Source organism: Scylla paramamosain, unplaced genomic scaffold, assembly GCF_035594125.1.
Source record: "Scylla paramamosain isolate STU-SP2022 unplaced genomic scaffold, ASM3559412v1 Contig85, whole genome shotgun sequence".
Taxonomy (NCBI): domain Eukaryota; kingdom Metazoa; phylum Arthropoda; class Malacostraca; order Decapoda; family Portunidae; genus Scylla; species Scylla paramamosain.
The window spans coordinates 191,299-210,114 of record NW_026973750.1 but is presented as its reverse complement, the minus strand read 5'-3'; the positions used below and the strand labels follow the sequence as shown (position 1 = coordinate 210,114).

Genomic DNA, 18,816 nt, shown 5'->3' with positions numbered 1-18,816 from the left:
CTATCACTTCACAACCTTCTATCTGATCGTCAGTATGGGTTCCGTCAAGGCCGCTCTTCTGGTGATCTTCTGGCTTTCCTTACTGAGTCTTGGTCATCCTCTTTTAGAGATTTTGGTGAAACTTTTGCTGTTGCCTTGGACATATCAAAAGCTTTTGATAGAGTCTGGCACAAAGCTTTGATTTCCAAACTACCCTCCTACGGTTTCTATCCTTCTCTCTGTAACTTCATCTCGTTTCCTTTCTGACTGTTCTATTGCTGCTGTGGTAGACGGTCACTGTTCTCCTAAATCTATTAACAGTGGTGTTCCTCAGCGTTCTGTCCTGTCACCCACTCTCTTCTTATTATTCATTAATGATCTTCTAAACCAAACTTCTTGTCCTATCCACTCCTACGCTGATGATACCACCCTGCACTTTTCCACGTCTTTTCATAGACGTCCAACCCTTCAGGAGGTAAATATTTCACGCAGGGAAGCCGCAGAACGCCCGACTTCTGATCTTTCTAAAATTTCTGATTGGGACAGAGCAAACTTGGTATTGTTCAATGCCTCAAAAACTCAATTCCTCCATCTATCAACTCGACACAACCTTCCAGACAACTATCCCCTCTTTTTCAATGACACTCAACTGTCCCCGTCTTCTACACTGAACATCCTCGGTCTGTCCTTTACTTGTAATCTGAACTGGAAACTTCACATCTCATCTCTAGCTAAAACAGCTTCTATGAAGTTAGGTGTTCTGAGACGTCTCCGCCAGTTTTTCTCACCCCCCCCCGGCTGCTAACTCTGTACAAGGGCCTTATCCGTCCATGTATGGAGTATGCTTCACATGTCTGGGGGGGTTCCACTCATACTGCTCTTCCAGACAGGGTGGAATCAAAAGCTTTTCATCTCATCAACTCTCCTCTAACTGACTGTCTTCAGCCTCTCTCTCACCGCCGCAATGTTGCATATTTAGCTGTCTTCTACCACTATTTTCATGCTAACTGCTCTTCTGATCTTGCTAACTGCATGCCTCCCCTCCTTCCACGGCCTCGCTGCACAAGATTTTCTTCTTTCTCTTACCCCTGTTCTGTCCACCTCTCTAATGCAAGAGTTAACCAGTATTCTCAATCATTCATCCCTTTCTCTGGTAAACTCTGGAACTCCCTGCCTGCTTCTGTATTTCCACCTTCCTATGACTTGAATTCCTTCAAGAGGGAGGTTTCAAGACACTTATCCATCAATTTTTGACCACTGCTTTGACCCTTTTATGGGACTGGCATTTCAGTGGCCATTTTTTTTATTAGATTTTTTTTGCCCTTGGCCAGTGTCCTTCCTACATGAAAAAAAAAAAAAAAAAAAAGTTTCTGTTAAAGCAATGATATCAAGGTTCTCTACACATGCTATTTCTCTAAGCAATGTCTATTTTATTCAAAATACTTCTACAATTTGTGTAGTAAACACTTAAGCTATTTCTCACCTTCCCTGAGCTAGTTATCTTTCCAGATTTAACTAATTTATCCTTCGTTTTAACCTCACAACCCCTTTTGATAGAGTATGGGAAAAAGCTTTAATTTCCAAACTACCCTCCTACGGCTTCTAACCTTCTCTTTGTAACTTCATCTCAAGTTTCCTTTCTGACCATTCTATTGCTGCTCTGGTATACAGTCATTGGTCTTCTCCTAAATCTATTAGCACCTTCAACACAATGACGCCTATGTAGGCATCATGAAGCACCAGTAGAATATACGAGTAGGTAGACACCTACTCGTAGGTGTAGGTATGACACCTACACCTACGTAGGTGTCATAATTACATTGTGTTTTAGTTGTTGTTGAGTGATCCCGTACTGTGCCTTGGCTCTTAGCTACAGACTCCATATATTGTCCTTGACGTTCTATTGTTACTCACACCATCCCTGTTCCCACCAATCACGTAAATGAGGTGCACCATGCCCCACCCTCTATCCAGTATGAGGAAATCTCATTGGCAGACCCTTACATCATAGTTTTCTCCCCTATGGTCCTTCCCTTATCTTCCATATCCCCCTATCCTTCTCTTGATCCCAAACCCCTCGGCTTTTGACTCTGTTTAGGAACTGGTACCTCAATAGGCCTTTTATTTTTATTATAATGTTGTTGCCCTTGGCCAGTGCCCCTCATAGAGAGAGAGAGAGAGAGAGAGAGAGAGAGAGAGAGAGAGAGAGAGAGAGAGAGAGAGAGAGAGAGAGAGAGAGAGAGAGAGAGAGAGAGAGAGAGAGAGAGAGAATCACTCACTCATTCCATTTATGCACAACTTAAGCAAACTTATTTGTTACAATGCATTAATATTCTTCCCAATGCACCAAGTACAACCCATCCAACATGTGAATAACTTCACACTATGGATGTACCCTATATTTCATTCAACGTAAGCAAATGTACAGGGGAGAACTAGCAAAGATGAAACAAAACACCCAACAACTTAGAAACTGTTTTTGGCAATAAAAGATATGAAATTTCTAGTTCAGAGGTTTGATGAAGGGCAGACCAAGAATATTTTGGGTAGAGGAAGAAAGTTGTCTGGAAGATTATGTTGAGTGGATAGGGGAAGAAATGAGTCTTGAGCCAATGAACAAAACAAAGTCTGTTCTGCTCCATTATGAAATTAAAGATTTACAGAAAAATTACAGAAAAAAAAAAGAGTATGTGTGAAAAGGTGTTAAGAGATAACAAGTGCTTTTTCAAGCAAGAAGGGAATGTTTGGAAACGGAGGGAAAGTCTCTTCTGCTGTAAACACCCCATCCTGGAGGGAGCAAGGTTTTGGAGACAGATAAATGGAAAATAGATATAGAAGAAACTACAGCATGCATAAGCCATGGAGAGGAAGGCCTGAGATCAGACTCCAGGTGAGACACTCAGCAAAGCAGATAACAGCAGCAGCAGGGAGCAGACACTGACACTCAGAGCAGTAGATGCCTGCTTCCCTCTTTGATACAAGTTACTGAGTTTCTATTTTTTACCCTCTTCCCACAACTATGAAAGATGCCTCCCTCCCCTTAGTGCCTTGGGCTTACCGTCCAGTGGCAGGGAGGCTGCTGTGGCATTCAGCAAGGAGCTCTTCCAGCGGTGGTAGTGCACCAGACCAATGTAGCCATCAGAAAGGGCCTTGAAGCGCTTGTCTGTCCTTGTCTCAATCCCCTGTGCTGGAGGCTGCCTCTGGTTCTGGATGTCCTCTATCATCTGTGCATTGGAGTGTTACTCTTTCATATTATATTAGTCATGTAATCTCTTTACACCAGCAACTTGCAAGTCAATACTTCTGTTTGTATGTCTTAAAAAGGCCTGACATGTACTAACCTGCAATAGTCCATCAGCATCTCTGTCTGTTGCTTCTGCAAGATCTTGTGATAAAATGTCATGAAACACTGATGTCTCTAACTTCATACCATGAAGAATGGACCTGAATTTTTTTCTGTCATCCACAGACAGACTTGGGACATTTCTGGTGATGACGTCCGTCACCTGTAAGCAAGGGATTGATGTGAGAGGAATACAAATAACATCATTCTTTCCTTAAATATACAAGACTTCAATAGCCAGGGTGTGGAAGACTATAGTTTGTGCTATTGTTGCTATATACAGAATAACAAACTGTATTGTGGGTACTGCTCTTATCACTGCTCCTATTGGTGTATGCTAGGGCTCCCCAACTTCCTGTTTCTTGTTTGTTTTATATGTAAATTACCTAATCAGATTGATAAATCACCCATGGGGAGGGTTATATGTGTCTGTCCTCATGGACATCATCATCTCGTCAATTTCTAAACGTTCTATTATTAAAAAATTTTAAATTCTAAGCAGGTTTTGAAGTACCCATGAAATGAAGATTAACATAGTTAAAACTCAGTTTTTTTGTAGTGAATGGTGACAATGATGATAAGCAGCCAGTTATGGTGGACAATGTAGCAGTTGTATCCTGTGTATATCTAGATAGTCCACTGTGTATGTCTAGGTAGTCCATTCACAGCTGATGGGTCTGCTTCCACGGCAATTAAGATTCATGCAGAAAACAAAATGTGTAATACTCTAAAATTTGTTACTTTTGTTAACAAGAAAAATGATGCTCCTTTCTATGTCAAAATAAGGCATTTCAAGCTGCTCTCATGGCAACCTTGCTTTATGGCTGAGTCATGTCTAAGAGACTTAAAACCAATACCTGTGGTGTGTCAAACAGGTGTTAAGGGTGAGGAAGCCCACCTGTAATGACCTTTGTTTATTATAATTAGGATTACCCACATTACATGCGATGGTCATCAGTAAACGGCATAGATTCTTTTCACTCATGTGGAGCAAAATATCATACCTTAAGGGTGTTCCATTAGCCCACACCATACGCACCATCTTAAGTTATAATTACCACGTTGCTCATCTCCTAAGGGACTTACTGCACAATGATATTAGTGAAGTACAAATTGTTCTTGACAACCATAGACAAAAGTGTTAAACTCTCATTCATTGAGATTTCAACTTTACTGTACCTTAAATCCTAATACAAATGAAAAAGAATATAAAAGAGGCACATCATGTATCCTGGGCCAGAACATGAGTGAGCAGCCACTTCTTTGCTGTGGAAGGTGGTGGAATAGGTGTGGGAGGGCCATTTGCCTTTGGACTAGTGCCTGTGTGAATGTGGAGAAATCCAATCTGAAAGGCACGTCATCGAACAGTGTTCAAAATCAGCTGTGCTCAGGCAACAATATGGGATCACCACAATGGAAACTTTACTTGCTAAAAGGGATGATTATGAGATGAGTGGTCTTATTTATAGTATTCTTTCTTTGTATGTTTAGATTATAATGAACTGTTACTGTTCTGTGTATAACTTAAAGTACATATATTATGTTGGACCATATAACTGATGTATACGATAATCCCTCAACTATCATGGGTGTTACATTCCAAAACCCCATCACAGGCGAAAATCTGCGAAGTAAGAACAGTACTGTACTTGCATTTTTTTCATTATTTTTATAATTTGTATATATATTTCATTTTTATTATTATTATTATTATAGATTTAAGTTTTTATAAACTCTCCATTATATTTCTTTTCCTTCTTGATGTAGGGAACACTAGATTCATTGATGCTGTAATGGTGGCCTACATTTGCATATCTTCTCCCTTCTTTAAGCATGTCAAGGATTCTCACCTTCTCTGCTATAGTAAGCATCTTCCTGTGACACTTGGGTTCACTGCCAAAGCCTTGGAAGGTACAGAATGTTTGGACATCGTAGGGCTTGAAACAAGATCACACAACAGAAACTAGCCACACCCTACACCTCCTGAGTTTCGTTTTCCATACAGTATGTGCAATTCTTTGTTTACTCTTCTACGATACACTACATATTTTCTTTTAATATATTTTAATTAATGAGTTATATAGCCCAGTACTGTACTGTATTTTTATATTCATTTACTAATTCAAAAATTTTTTGGTCTAGAAAATGCTTATTTCATCAGAGAAATAATTAAAACCTCAAAAATATAAATACCTATCGGCTGCAGAAACCCATGATATAAATTTGCACATATTAGCCAGAAAAATCCAGAATGTACTGAAGGCGAGATAGGTGAGCCCATGATAGTTGATGGAATACTGTGTTAAGTTGCAATTTATGATACATCGATACATCCCTACAATAAAACCTCTGTATCACCTCTGTTATGCGCTCAGCACACAAGGATGGGTTTTTGGCACAGAAGCGGTAGTCATTCCAAGGAGAATCAGAAAAATAACTCCTCAGGCTTACTAACGATTTATAAAATATAAAGAACCTATGAATCATTATTTCAACTACAGTGTTGTGTAATAACTACCCTAAAGAATAAATAATGTAAGAAAATAAGGTGACTGCAAAAGGTCACTAGACTAATATAAGAAAAGGCATGAGTTATATATCCACACACTTCAGTTAAGACAGCTTGTGCCACCCTGAAAGAGAGGAATACACACAAGTACATCCACAACAGAGAATCTACAGGTAAAACAGGACACACACCCGCAACAGGAACTCCAGGGGAAGATGTGGTGCTGTGTGGGTGATGACACACGGCAGGAACCTGAAGGCATTGTCCCACCGGTGCTCGCGGATGGCAGTGTGAAGCAGCTCCAGTGACCACCTGAAGTCATTGCTGTTGGTGAATTGTGAGGGCTGGACATAATTATGGTCAGCCACATCATCATCAGACTCAAAAAGGTCTGATCCACAATCTTCTCTCACCTGTAAGAGGTTCAGAATGTTACCCAGAGTAGGACCACAGAAAACCACACCACCTCTTGAAGTTGCCTGTATTCACTCCTTGACATCATGGATATAGCAGGGCACAATAACAAAAAGACTTATCACAATCACCAATAAATCGATAACGATGACCTTATCAGTGATAACCAGTAATTGATAAATGGTGAAAAATTTATCGCCCATTGAGGTGATAAAAGATAAATTGATAAAACCAAAATTTAACAATTGATGCAAGATGCCTCAACTGAAAATAACAGTAATACAAAACAAAGAAATACCTAGAATGAACAGAAATCTAGTTACTTTACATGTTCAGTGTGGCTGCCAGTGCAGATTGTTGTGACCCATTCCTGCATCAGATTTTAAGTTCCTTGTGTTAGACTATGACTTGGAAACAAACCAACCCCCAGCATTAGATGCAATTTGCATTAACTTCTTTGGTACAGCTAGTCAAAACACATGCCACACGTCATATCTGGGATTTCCACGCACGTGGCAAGCTTTAAGACTCCACCACTGATATTCACAAAACTAAACATAATTATAACATACTATGTATAAGAATAATAACATACTATTTAACCAATGATTCCATTGTGCCTTACACAGCAAGAGAGAGAGAGAGAGAGAGAGAGAGAGAGAGAGAGAGAGAGAGAGAGAGAGAGAGAGAGAGAGAGAGAGAGAGAGAGAGAGAGAGAGAGAGAGAGAGAGAGAGATGGCCAACTTGCATGTGTGAAGAAGTTGTCATCTGCTAAATTATACTATAATATTTTGGCAATGAGTGAAATAATAACAAATAGAAATATGTACCAGTATTATAATAATAGTACAAAAGCAAAACACGACTGTTGCCAAACATTTTGCTTTGTCACACTCTTTCCCACCACCCATCCCACCACTTTTCTTGTGAATGCTTGTGAGGAGGAAGGGAGAGAAAAGAGCAAGATACTACATAATGGAGGGTGAAGGGGAGATAACAGAGATATAGGGAGGAGCTGGTTGAAAAAGAAATATATAAAAAATGTTCATCATTATTTATACAATGATATTCATCATTATTTATACAATATTTATACAATATTCATACAATGAAACAGAGATGTACTGTTGGTGCAAGACTGAAATAGTTTCACATGAAACACACACACACACACACACACACACACACACACACACACTCAAATGACCATGACGCAGTATGCTTGTCTCTCACATATGTTATCAGAGATGAAATAATGCGTATACTGTGTCATCATGTCAAAGAGGTTAAAACATTACATGTTAGTGATGACCCCACTGCTGTGAATTGGGACTAGTTTCAACTTTTCTTAGGCATTTGTGCTTCTTTAAAGCTTTTGCACATGCAGACACAAAATATATAAAGCGAAGCATCTCATTGATTAAAAACTTGAAAATTGTTCAAACAGTGTAATGCTGATAGATATATATGGAACTATGAGAAGCACTGTGGGAAAGATGACAGATGGCAACATTTAGGTGCTATAGACACAACAACTGTCAGAGTGATGACACCTCTGCTTGATGTGAGTATGACATTGTACAGTGACAATTTATATACTTCAGAGGACTTGTTGTCACAAAAGACACATCTTTGTGGCACAGGTCATTCTTCTTGGGCAGGACTTTCAAATAAGGTTGCAAAAGGACAAATAAATAAAGGGGAAATAATCTAAATGCAAAATGATAAAAGGGTCAAAGTGTTTCATTGAAAAGATAAGAGGAGTGTTATCACATTGTCCTCTACCCCAGAATATAATGACATGTTAATACCAACTAGTAAAACATCAGGATATGGAGATCAAATTGTAAAACCAAAAAGTTTTGTAGACCACAACAAAACTAAGAAAAGGCTAGGTGCTTCAGACCAGATGTCAGGCTACTACACAGCCTGAAAAAATAAATAAATAAATAAAAAATAAATAAATAAATAAATAAAATAAATAAAAATAAAATAAATAAACAAATAAATAAAAATAAATAAATAAATAGTATGTGAAAATTGCAGTAAAGTTGCTTACTGTTACTCCAGTACTAAAGGTTTAGACAATCTGTAACAAGTACTTTTCTCATAAGCCACTCTCATTACTGTGTTTTCAAGAGTCTCATACTGTCACTCATAACTGACTCTATTGAAAACTTACAGCCAGGCAGAAGGCAGCAAGTACTGGGGAATCCCCAAGAGGGCAACATTATCTAGAAGCAGATAAAGTGCCAAAATGAATATTAACAAAGAGATGCGTCAGCTGCTACAGAATGACACCAATACATCAATATAATTTCAATTATGAATTTAATGGTAATTATGAATTTAATGGTAACATCTACAAATGAGTTCTTTAACAATTCAAGCACTTGGTGTTTGTACAATAATTTGAGTATTCTACATATTTCATTGACATTGCTTTGTAACAAAAGTATATGATCACTGAACTACAACCCACTGGTGGGTCACATTGCAAACCTGGCTAGTATACCAGGACCCACCAGTGGGTCCTGCCATACTGAGTGTGTCAAGCCTAACAGTTACTCAGGACCAACCAGTGGGTTGTGCTGTACTGAGTGTGTCAAGCCTAACAGTTACTCAGGACCAACCAGTGATACTGACCACCAGCTGTACTGTGTCAAGCCTAACAGTTACTCAGGACCCAACAGTGGGTCCTGCCATATTGACTATGTCAAGCCTAACAGTCACTTAGGACCCACCAGTGGGTCGTGCTGTACTGAGCATGTCAAGCCTAAGTTACTCAGGACCCACCAGTGCTGTACTGAGTGTGTCAAACCTAACAGTTACTCAGGACCCACCAGTGAGTCCTGCCATACTGAGTGTGTCAAGCCTAACAGTTACTCAGGACCCACCAGTGGGTTGTGCCATACTGAGTGTGTCAAACCTAACAATTACTCAGGACACTGTTCTGTTGTTCCCTTCACTCAAATATGTAGTTAATTTTGGAGTTATATCATGGCCTCTGGGCACTGATGATATGCTGGCTATTCTTCCTATGTATTTTGTCATAGAATGCTTTAGAATGATTAGTAGTGGTAAAAAATCATCAAAAACTATTTACCAAGACTGGGACCACTGAAAAAGTAGTTGCTTCCTGAGGCACCCTGGTCATGGCAGGCACTGTGGAGCCACAGGGAGGATTTCTTGCACACTTATCACTTGATTCATCATTGCTGCTGCTGTCTGTGGGCTGGACATAATCACAGCCATCATCATCATCATCAGACTTAAAAAGGTCTGATCCATAGTCTTCTCCCACCTGTAAGAGGTTCAAAAGGTTACCCAGAGTAAGACCACAGCAAACCACACCACCTCTCTAAGTTTCCTGTATTCACTCCCTGACGTATGGACAGAGCTGGGCACGGTAATGAAAAGATTTATCACGATAACCAACATACTGATAACAATAACCTTAACAATAACCTTACCAGCAATAACTGATGATCAGTTACTGGTGATAAATTTATTGCCCGATGAGATGATAACAGATAAATCGATAAATCCAAAACTCCAATACTAATAATAATGATATTGATATTTTAAATAATAAAATCAATAAATCCAAATCTATATTTTTTATCTTTACCTTAAAAAAAAAAAAAAAATCTTAGAATAAAAAATAAAACTCAATGTTTATCCTCTCTTCACTAATGTAAAGTACTGCTTTAAGTACAGTAACTACTTTTTTTGTAGGGTCACCAGCCAAGGGAGAAGAGAGAGAGAGAGAGAGAGAGAGATGCTGGTCCCCAAATATGGTTTGATTTTGAAAGTCTAAAACTTCAACATGCTCATATTCCAAAAACTAAAATTATCAATTGTTGCTAGTTTGAAGCAAAAGTATCGGCGATAACAAAGAATCGATAACGCAGGAAAGATAATTATCAGATAACCGCTAACTCCCACCTATGGTTATGGACTTATGGAAAGATAATTATCAGATAACCACTAACTCCCACCTATGGTTATGGACTTATATGGTGGGAGGCAGGCAAATAGGTACAGGTTCCTCCTTGAAACACTGCTGCACTGGAGGGTTCTGGTTCTTGAGGGGCAGTTTGAAGGAAGGTGAGACTAGGCACACTTTCTTCCTGTTCTTGCTTCTTCTAAGTGGGTGCATGTTTCTGGGTCAGACAATTTGGTTTTCAATTACTTTCCAGGTATGTATAATTCAATATCTCGCTATTCTTCTTTCTACTGGGTATAAATTGCATTTTCTGTCTTGCCAAGCAATTAATTTTCTTCTTTGTTCGTCTTGTTCCTCAGATATTCTTATACAGAAGGTGAATGTTTTTTGCACTCCCTCTGTGTCAATGTGTTTTGTTTGTGAAGGGCCAAGAATTGGGAGCAGTAGTCAGTGTGAGGTAAGGTTACTCATTTCCACAGAGTGATCATGGCTGTGTTGCCTCTTGTGCTAAATGTTCTCAGTATATACCCCATTAATTGTCTGCACTTTGCAGCTATTTTTCTGTGTGACAGTAAAGGAGGCATCTTAAGTCTGACTTGTGTTTTGTTTTCTGCTTGTGCCATTTGGTCTTTCTTAAGAGGTGTTGAAAGTGTTGTTACTGCAAAACTTATTGACCTTATTGACCTCAAATTTTTCTTCATTTAGTTTCACATTATTCACTTCTGTCCAGATTTTCTCAGTCTTCTTGTAACTTTGACATGTCATCTCTGTGATGTGTGAGGCTGAAAATTTGGATGTCATCCGTAAAAGACAGGAGTGAGCTTCATATGTCTGTGTTGGTCATTAATCATAACAAAGAGGATTGGTCCCATAACACTACCTTGGGGGACTCCACTTGTTATAGTGTATCCTTCTTGATGCTGCTCCTTGCACATGTTACTTGATACCTTCCTATTAGAAAGGATTGGATCTACCATCTTATTTTGCCCTTCATTCCATGTTGAGACAGTTTTTGCAGGAGGATCTGGTGGTGTAAGTTGTCACATGCCTTGGCAAAGTCAAGGTGGACTGCATCTACTCGTCATATGGCTTGGCAAAGTCAAGGTGGACTGCATCCATAGTTTCATCTCTTCCCAAGGATTCCAGTATAAATTTGTGAGTGTATCACTCAGTTAAGCAAGATCTCTTGCTTCTAAAACCTTGTTGGAAGTCATTTTGTGGGCCTAACTTGGCAGTGGACTGAGAGGTAAAATTATAATAATCTTACTGGTAAATGCAAATTAAGGAACTATATTATTACAATGAAATTGTTAAATTTCTAATAAAGCAAAGGTGTTCTCAAAGCTGAGTCATTATTATTTTGTATTTGATAGAATTTTTTTTGCTGCTAGGACTGAGTGATGCAAGTCTTTTTTTTTTTTTCTTAATAATTCAGATTCCTAATATAATTTAGAAATGTATAATTTGTAACAGCCTGCTATGTCCACCCCTAAATTCTAGCTATGGCCCCCGGGTTAAGAACCACTTGGTTAGAGGGTTAGTTAGGTTAAGTTTAACTAGGAATGTATCAATCGTCGTATTTTTAAACGAAAAAACGCCCTGAAAAATTCCCTGTGATTCGGGAAATTTCTAGGGAACTTTCCTAAACAGGAAATTCTTGTCGAGGCTTTGCGACGGTCAATGGTAGAAGTGAGTTTGTAGTGATTCTGAAATAACAGCACGAAATTTAATACACCGATATTGACTAAAATAAATGCAGAAAAGTACAAATCCTGGCATTCTCATCTTTACAGCACCATTCTTCAGCAATAGTGTACCTGCTTCGGCCAGCACCGCCACTCTCAGTGCTGCCTTGTGCAGGAGGTGAAGCAAACCACCAGCACACTACCGCTGCCGGAGGGAAACACGTCATGCGTGTTTTCTAGTCTATCACTGTTTATGCCTTCCCTACTAGCGAGTGGCGATGACACGTTGCAAACGCCACAGAGAAGGCAACTATGCAGAAACCAGCATCAGTCTGCCACTGCCAGGCCAGGCAGTAATGGCCGGTGAGCCGGTGACTGTGAGACACATATCAAACCTGTATTACCTACGAACCTTGACACTTGCTCCAGGCACACCAGTGCCATCACCACCACTCCTTACATTTGAAGCTTCTCTTTCCTCTCTAGATCGCCTCCTGACAGGTATTTCGCTCATTTTGTGGTGAACACGTGCCGCTACCACAGACCACAGCCACGCCAAACTGATAATCTTGATCTTGATTGTAGAGGAGAGTAATGGAGAATGTACTTATTTCTTTAGCAAATCGCTCAAGTTCTTATCCTTTTGTGCCTGTTTTATTTCCTAAATTACATATTAAAATTGTTTAATAGTACAACGATACTTTGTAAGCTATATCAGTAATATGGTAAGATTTAAGAAGAATATGGATGGCAGCGTGAACTCACTTCACTAAGTGATGAAAACTTAATTATCTGTCACCCTTATGTCATTTGCCATCCTTCCTTGGTCAAACTCCCGTAATAATAATGACATACGCATAGGGTATATGGAATTTGTCACCTAAGACAAATACAGGATAATACTGAAATAGCATTACCGTTTCCATCAGAATGTAGTCCGTAAAGCAATCCATGATCATGGTGATAAAGTTTTATTGCGCTGAGGTAGATATCAAGTCCATGATGTCACAGAAGAGCCATTCAGTCAATGCTAGGTGTTGCAAGACTTTCGCTACTGAGTTGACTAAATTGGCTTCCATTACTGATCATGAATTTCATGTTTACTATTCACTATTTAAAGTGTGGTTTTGTAAATATCCAGTCAGCTGGCAATAAGACTACTCAAATAAGAGAAATATTAAATGAACAATCACTTGATATCCCATGGCTGTTTCAGAGATTTGGTGGAATGAGTATGATACGTCTCCTAGCCACGACTCGGCCATAAAGCAAGGTTGACATGAGAGTAGCCTGAAACACCTTATTTTGACATAGGAAGGAGCATCATTATTCTTATTAACAAAAAACTCAGATGCCTCTTCCTCATCTGGGACACCCGGCACCACTGTTTCCCTTTCCTTATGATCAATTTGCTTGACGAACGACTGCTGCTTCATGATTATTTCAGCCTGCTTGTCTACTTTTTTGTTACATTTCCGACAACTTCTTGTCTGCAGCTGTTTCATAATTTGTTATAATTTGCCTTAGGTCTGCTAATTCATTGGCAGTGCTTAACGGGAGATCTTTTAATCAGGCTGCTGCTTCAGAATCACTGCTTTCATTAGACAATATAGTTTCAATCAACTCATCCCGCTATATCTGTAATTCAGTTTTCTTGGAGCAGACCCAGGCATGTCTGACTCAGACTAGAGCTGACCGCGCGCGCGCACACACACACACACACACACACACACACACACACACACACACACACACACTGACACTTTACAGTCTTATATCTGATTGGCAGTATGGGTTCTGTGGTGGCTGCTCTCATAATGATCTTCTGGCCTTCCTTACAGAGTCTTGATCATCCTCTTTTAGAGATTTTAATGTCTTTTTACAGACATCCAACACTTCAGCAACCAAACAACTTACAGGAGGATGCCACAGAATGCCTGACTTCTGATCACTAATATTTTTGATTGGGGCAGAGCAAACTGCCCCAATAACTGCTTCAATAACTCAGTCCCTCCTCTTATCAACTTGACACAACCTCCCAGTAACTATCCTCTCTTCATTGACACTCAACTGTCTCCCTCTTCTACAATGAACATCCTTGGTCTCTTCTTACTAATAATCTGAACTGGAACCTTCATATTTTATCTCTACCTAAAACAGTTTCTCTAAAGTTAGGCATTCTGACCTGTCTCTGCCAGTTTTTCTCCTTCCTTTCCTCAACCATTTGTTCCTTTTTCTGGTAGACTCTGGAACTCCCTACCTGCTTCTATATTTTCCCCTTCCAGCGACTTGAATATTGTTGAGGGGAAGGTTTCAAGATAGCTATCCTCCAATTTTGTAATATCCTTTTGACTTTTTTTTTTTTTTTGGAACCGACACCTCAGTGATTTCTTTTTTTCTTTTTTTCGTTGCCCTTGGCCAGTGACCTTCACATAAAAAAAGTTAAGCTGTTTTCCTTCCTTGAACTGATTTCTCACCAAGTTCATAATATACGTGTTGCTTCCTTGTCTTCAGATGCATGCAACAGCATTTCAATTCATTATGACCATTGAAGTGTTGCGTATTTAAGGAAAGAAAGAAGTTAATTGCATTCCTTTCACATTGATCCCTGGTTTACTGGTGACGGACGTCATCACCAGAAATGTTCCGAGTCTGTCTAGAATGACAGAAAAAAATTCAAGTCCATTCTTTATGGTATGAAGCTAAAGACATTAATGTTTCTTGACATTTCATTACAAGATCTCGCAGAAGCAACGGACAGAGATGCTGATGAACTGTTGCAGGTTAGTACATGTCAGGCCTTAAGACATACAAACACAACTAATGACTTGTAAGTTGCTGGTGTAAAGAGATTACATGACAAATATAATATGAAAGAGTAACACTTGCCAATGCACAGATGATAGAGGACATCCAGAACCAGAGGCAGCCTCCGGCACAGGGAACTGGAACCTGGACAGACAAGCGCCTCAAGGCCCTGTCCGATGGCTACGTTGGTCTGGTGCACTACCACCGCTGGAAGAGCTCCTTGCTGAATGCCACATCAGCCTCCTCACCTCCCAGATGGAGGCATCTCTCATAGTTGTGGGAAGAAGGAAAAAAAATAGAAACTCAGTGATTTGTATCAATGAGGAAAGCAGGATCACTGCACACACACGCAGCCGAGGAGTCACTTCCCTGGGTATGGAGTATTATTTATTTATTTTTATTTATTTTCATTTTTTTTATTTAGGAGGGACACTGGCCAAGGGCAACAAAAATCCAATAAAAAAAAAAAATGCCCACTGAAATGCCAGTCCCATAAAAGTGTCAAAGCAGTAGTCAAAAATTGATGGATAAGTGTCTTGAAACCTCCCTCTTGAAAGAATTCAAGTCATAGGAAGGTGGAAATACAGGTGGAGTTCCAGAGTTTACCAGAGAAAGGGATGAATGATTGAGAATACTGGTTAACTCTTGCGTTAGAGAGGTGGACAGAACAGGGGTAAGAGAAAGAAGAAAATCTTGTGCAGCGAGGCCGCGGGAGGAGGGGAGGCATGCAGTTAGCAAGATCAGAAGAGCAGTTAGCGTGAAAATAGCGGTAGAAGACAGCTAGAGATACAACATTGCTGCGGTGAGAGAGAGGCTGAAGACAGTCAGTTAAAGGAGAGGAGTTGATGAGACGAAAAGCTTTTGATTCCACCCTGTCTAGAAGAGTAATATGAGTGGAAACCCTCCAGACATGTGAAACATACTCCATACATGGATGGATAAGGCCCTTGTACAGAGTTAGCAGCTGGGGGGGGGGTGAGAAACAACTGGCGAAGACGTCTCAGAACACCTAACTTCATAGAAGCTGTTTTAGCTAGAGATGAGATGTGAAATTTCCAGTTCAGATTATAAGTATAGGACAGACCGAGGATGTGCAGTGTAGAAGAGGGGGACAGTTGAGTGTCATTGAAGAAGAGGGGTTAGTTGTCTGGAAGGTTATGTCGAGCTGACAGATGGAGGAATTGAGTTTTTGAGGCACTGAACAATACCAAGTTTGCTCTGCCCCAATCAGAAATTTTAGAAAGATCAGAAGTCGGGCGTTCTGCGGCTTCCCTGCGTGAAATATTTACCTCCTGAAGGGTTGGACGTCTATGAAAAGATGTGGAAAAGTGCAGGGTGGTATCATCAGCGTAGGAGTGGATAGGACAAGAAGTTTGGTTTAGAAGATCATTAATGAATAATAAGAAGAGAGTGGGTGACAGGACAGAACCCTGAGGAACACCACTGTTAATAGATTTAGGAGAAGAACAGTGACCGTCTACCACAACCACAGCAGCAATAGAACGGTCAGAAAGGAAACTTGAGATGAAGTTACAGAGAGAAGGATAGAAGCCGTAGGAGGGTAGTTTGGAAATCAAAGCTTTATACCAGACTCTATCAAAAGCTTTTGATATGTCCAAGGCAACAGCAAAAGTTTCACCAAAATCTCTAAAAGAGGATGACCAAAACTAAGTAAGGAAAGCCAGAAGATCACCAGTAGAGCGGCCTTGACGGAACCCATACTGGCGATCAGGTAGAAGGTTGTGAAGTGATAGATGTTTAAGAATCTTCCTGTTGAGGATAGATTCAAAATTTTTAGATAGGCAGGAGATTAAAGCAATAGGACGGTAGTTTGAGGGATTAGAACGGTCACCCTTTTTAGGAACAGGCTGAATGTAGGCAAACTTCCAGCAAGAAGGAAAGGTAGATGTTGACAGACAGAGCTGAAAAGTTTGACCAGGCAAGGTGCAAGCAAGGAGGCACAGTTTCGGAGAACAATAGGAGGGACCCCATCAGGTCCATAAGCCTTCCGAGGGTTTAGGCCAGCAAGGGCATGGAAAACATCATTGCGAAGAATTTTAATACGTGGCATGAAGTAGTCAGAGGGTGGAGGAGAGGGAGGAACAAGCCCGTAATCGTCCAAGATAGAGCTTTAGCAAAGGTTTGAGCAAAGAGTTCAGCTTTAGAGATAGATGTGATAGCAGTGGTGCAATCTGGTTGAAATAAAGGAGGGAAGGAAGAAGAAGCAAAGTTATTGGAGATATTTTTGGCTAGATGCCAGAAATCACGAGGGGAGTTAGATCTTGAAAGGTTTTGACACTTTCTGTTAATGAAGAAGTTTTTGGCTAGTTGGAAAACAGACTTAGCATGGTTCCGGGCAGAAATATAAAGTGCATGAGATTCTGGTGATGGAAGGCTTAAGTACCTTTTGTGGGCCACCTCTCTATCATGTACAGCACGAGAACAAGCTGTGTTAAATCAAGGTTTGGAAGGTTTAGGTCGAGAAAAAGTGAGGAATGTACGCCTCCATGTCAGACACTATCACCTCTGTTATGTGCTCAGCACACAAAGACGGGTCTCTGACACGGAAGCAGTGGTCATTCCAAGGAAAATCAGCAAAATACCTCCTGAGGTCCCCCCAACTAGCAGAGGCAAAACGCCAGAGGCACCTTCGCTTAGGGGAATCCTGAGGAGGGATTGGAGCGATAGGACAAGATACAGATATGAGATTATGATCGGAGGAGCCCAACGGAGAAGAAAGGGTGACAGCATAAGCAGAAGGATTAGAGGTCAGGAAAAGGCGTATCTCCAAGACGGTCAGGAATACGAGTAGGGTGTTGCACCAATTGCTCTAGGTCGTAGAGGATAGCAAAGTTGAGGGCTAGTTCACCAGGATGGTCAGTGAAGGAAGAGAAAAGCCAAAGCTGGTGGTGAACATTGAAGTCTCCAAGAATGGAGATCTCTGCAAAAGGGAATAGGGTCAGAATGTGCTCCACTTTGGAAGTTAAGTAGTCAAAGAATTTCTTATAGTCAGAGGAGTTAGGTGAGAGGTATACAGCACTGATAAATTTAGTTTGAGAGTGACTCTTTAGTCGTAGCCAGATGGTGGAAAACTCAGAAGATTCAAGAGCGTGGGCACGAGAGCAGGTTAAATCATTGCGCACATAAACGCATCATCCAGCTTTGGATCGAAAATGAGGATAGAGAAAGTAGGAGGGAACAGAAAAGGAGCTACTGTCAGTTGCCTCAGACACCTGAGTTTCAGTGAGGAAAAGAAGATGAGGTTTAGAAGAGGAGAGGTGGTGTTCTACAGATTGAAGATTAGATCTTAGATCGCGAATGTTGCAGAAGTTAATGAAGAAAAAGTTGAGGGGGGTGTCAAGACACTTAAGGTCGTCGACAGCAAGGCAGTCCGACGGGGATATTTATGGTCCCCTCCCCAGATGGGGACTCCGAGGCTGGTGTAGGAGTCGCCATGATAATTTTGAAGTTTTTGAGTGAAGGGTGTGTGTGTTATTAGGTGCTTGTAGTTTTGTGTGGAGGAAGAGAGTTGTCTTTAGAGGGCAGGCTGTGACTGCCCCCTTGTGTTGTAAAACACAAAGGGAAACGTTCAGTGAGGTCACAGCTGGGTTTAATGATAAGTTTACAGCACCCCCTGAACAGTGCTTTAGACCTCACTGGGAGTAATTATCGTTTCGGCAGGTGTCTACTGCCGAAACACAACTACCCTCTCTGGTAGACTACTGTCGAGACTCCTATTCTATACAAGTAGACCAGGGTGTACAGCCAGTAATGACTCACTTATCCCCTTAACCCTCATCGCTCTGACAGGATCGCTGGATCCCGCCTTGCAATCGTCGCCATAGTAATACAGGTTATTACTGTAAGCGAGAGATCACCTCTCGAGAGTCTCAGTTCCCACCGATAATCGTGAATCATCGATCATCTGGCACTTGATGTGTTTACATGTCGTGAACTTAACCCAACCCCGGAAGTAAATAACAAGAACAAAGAACGTCGCAGGTAAAGAAAGCGCAATCAGTGGAAGAGAGAGTGTTTCGACCAGATCAAATTGAAGATACAAACACAACCACAGACTCAGGTGATGCCTTTCTCATGTTTTTTTTTTTTTATGCTGAAGTGGTTGACA

General features: G+C 40.5%; 1 protein-coding gene across 4 annotated transcripts in view; it reads right to left on the bottom strand.

Moving 5' to 3' along the window:
- LOC135098828 (uncharacterized) overlaps positions 1–15,618 on the bottom strand; it is a 92,036-nt gene extending 76,418 nt beyond the window's left edge. For 2 of the 4 annotated variants that reach the window (XM_064001224.1, XM_064001225.1), the window contains exons 1-5: positions 12,292–12,446; positions 9,352–9,549; positions 6,023–6,244; positions 3,321–3,485; positions 3,038–3,203 (exon numbers count right to left, since the gene is read on the bottom strand). In XM_064001224.1, the coding sequence (XP_063857294.1) occupies positions 3,038–3,203; positions 3,321–3,485; positions 6,023–6,244; positions 9,352–9,549; positions 12,292–12,393 (853 nt within the window). In that variant the 5' untranslated portion in view covers positions 12,394–12,446. Of the gene's footprint in view, positions 1–3,037; positions 3,204–3,320; positions 3,486–6,022; positions 6,245–9,351; positions 9,550–12,011; positions 12,248–12,291; positions 12,447–14,768 lie in introns of those variants that run through there. The other 2 variants (XM_064001227.1, XM_064001228.1) reach the window with 2 other exon arrangements.
- Between the last annotated feature and the right edge of the window lie 3,198 nt (positions 15,619–18,816).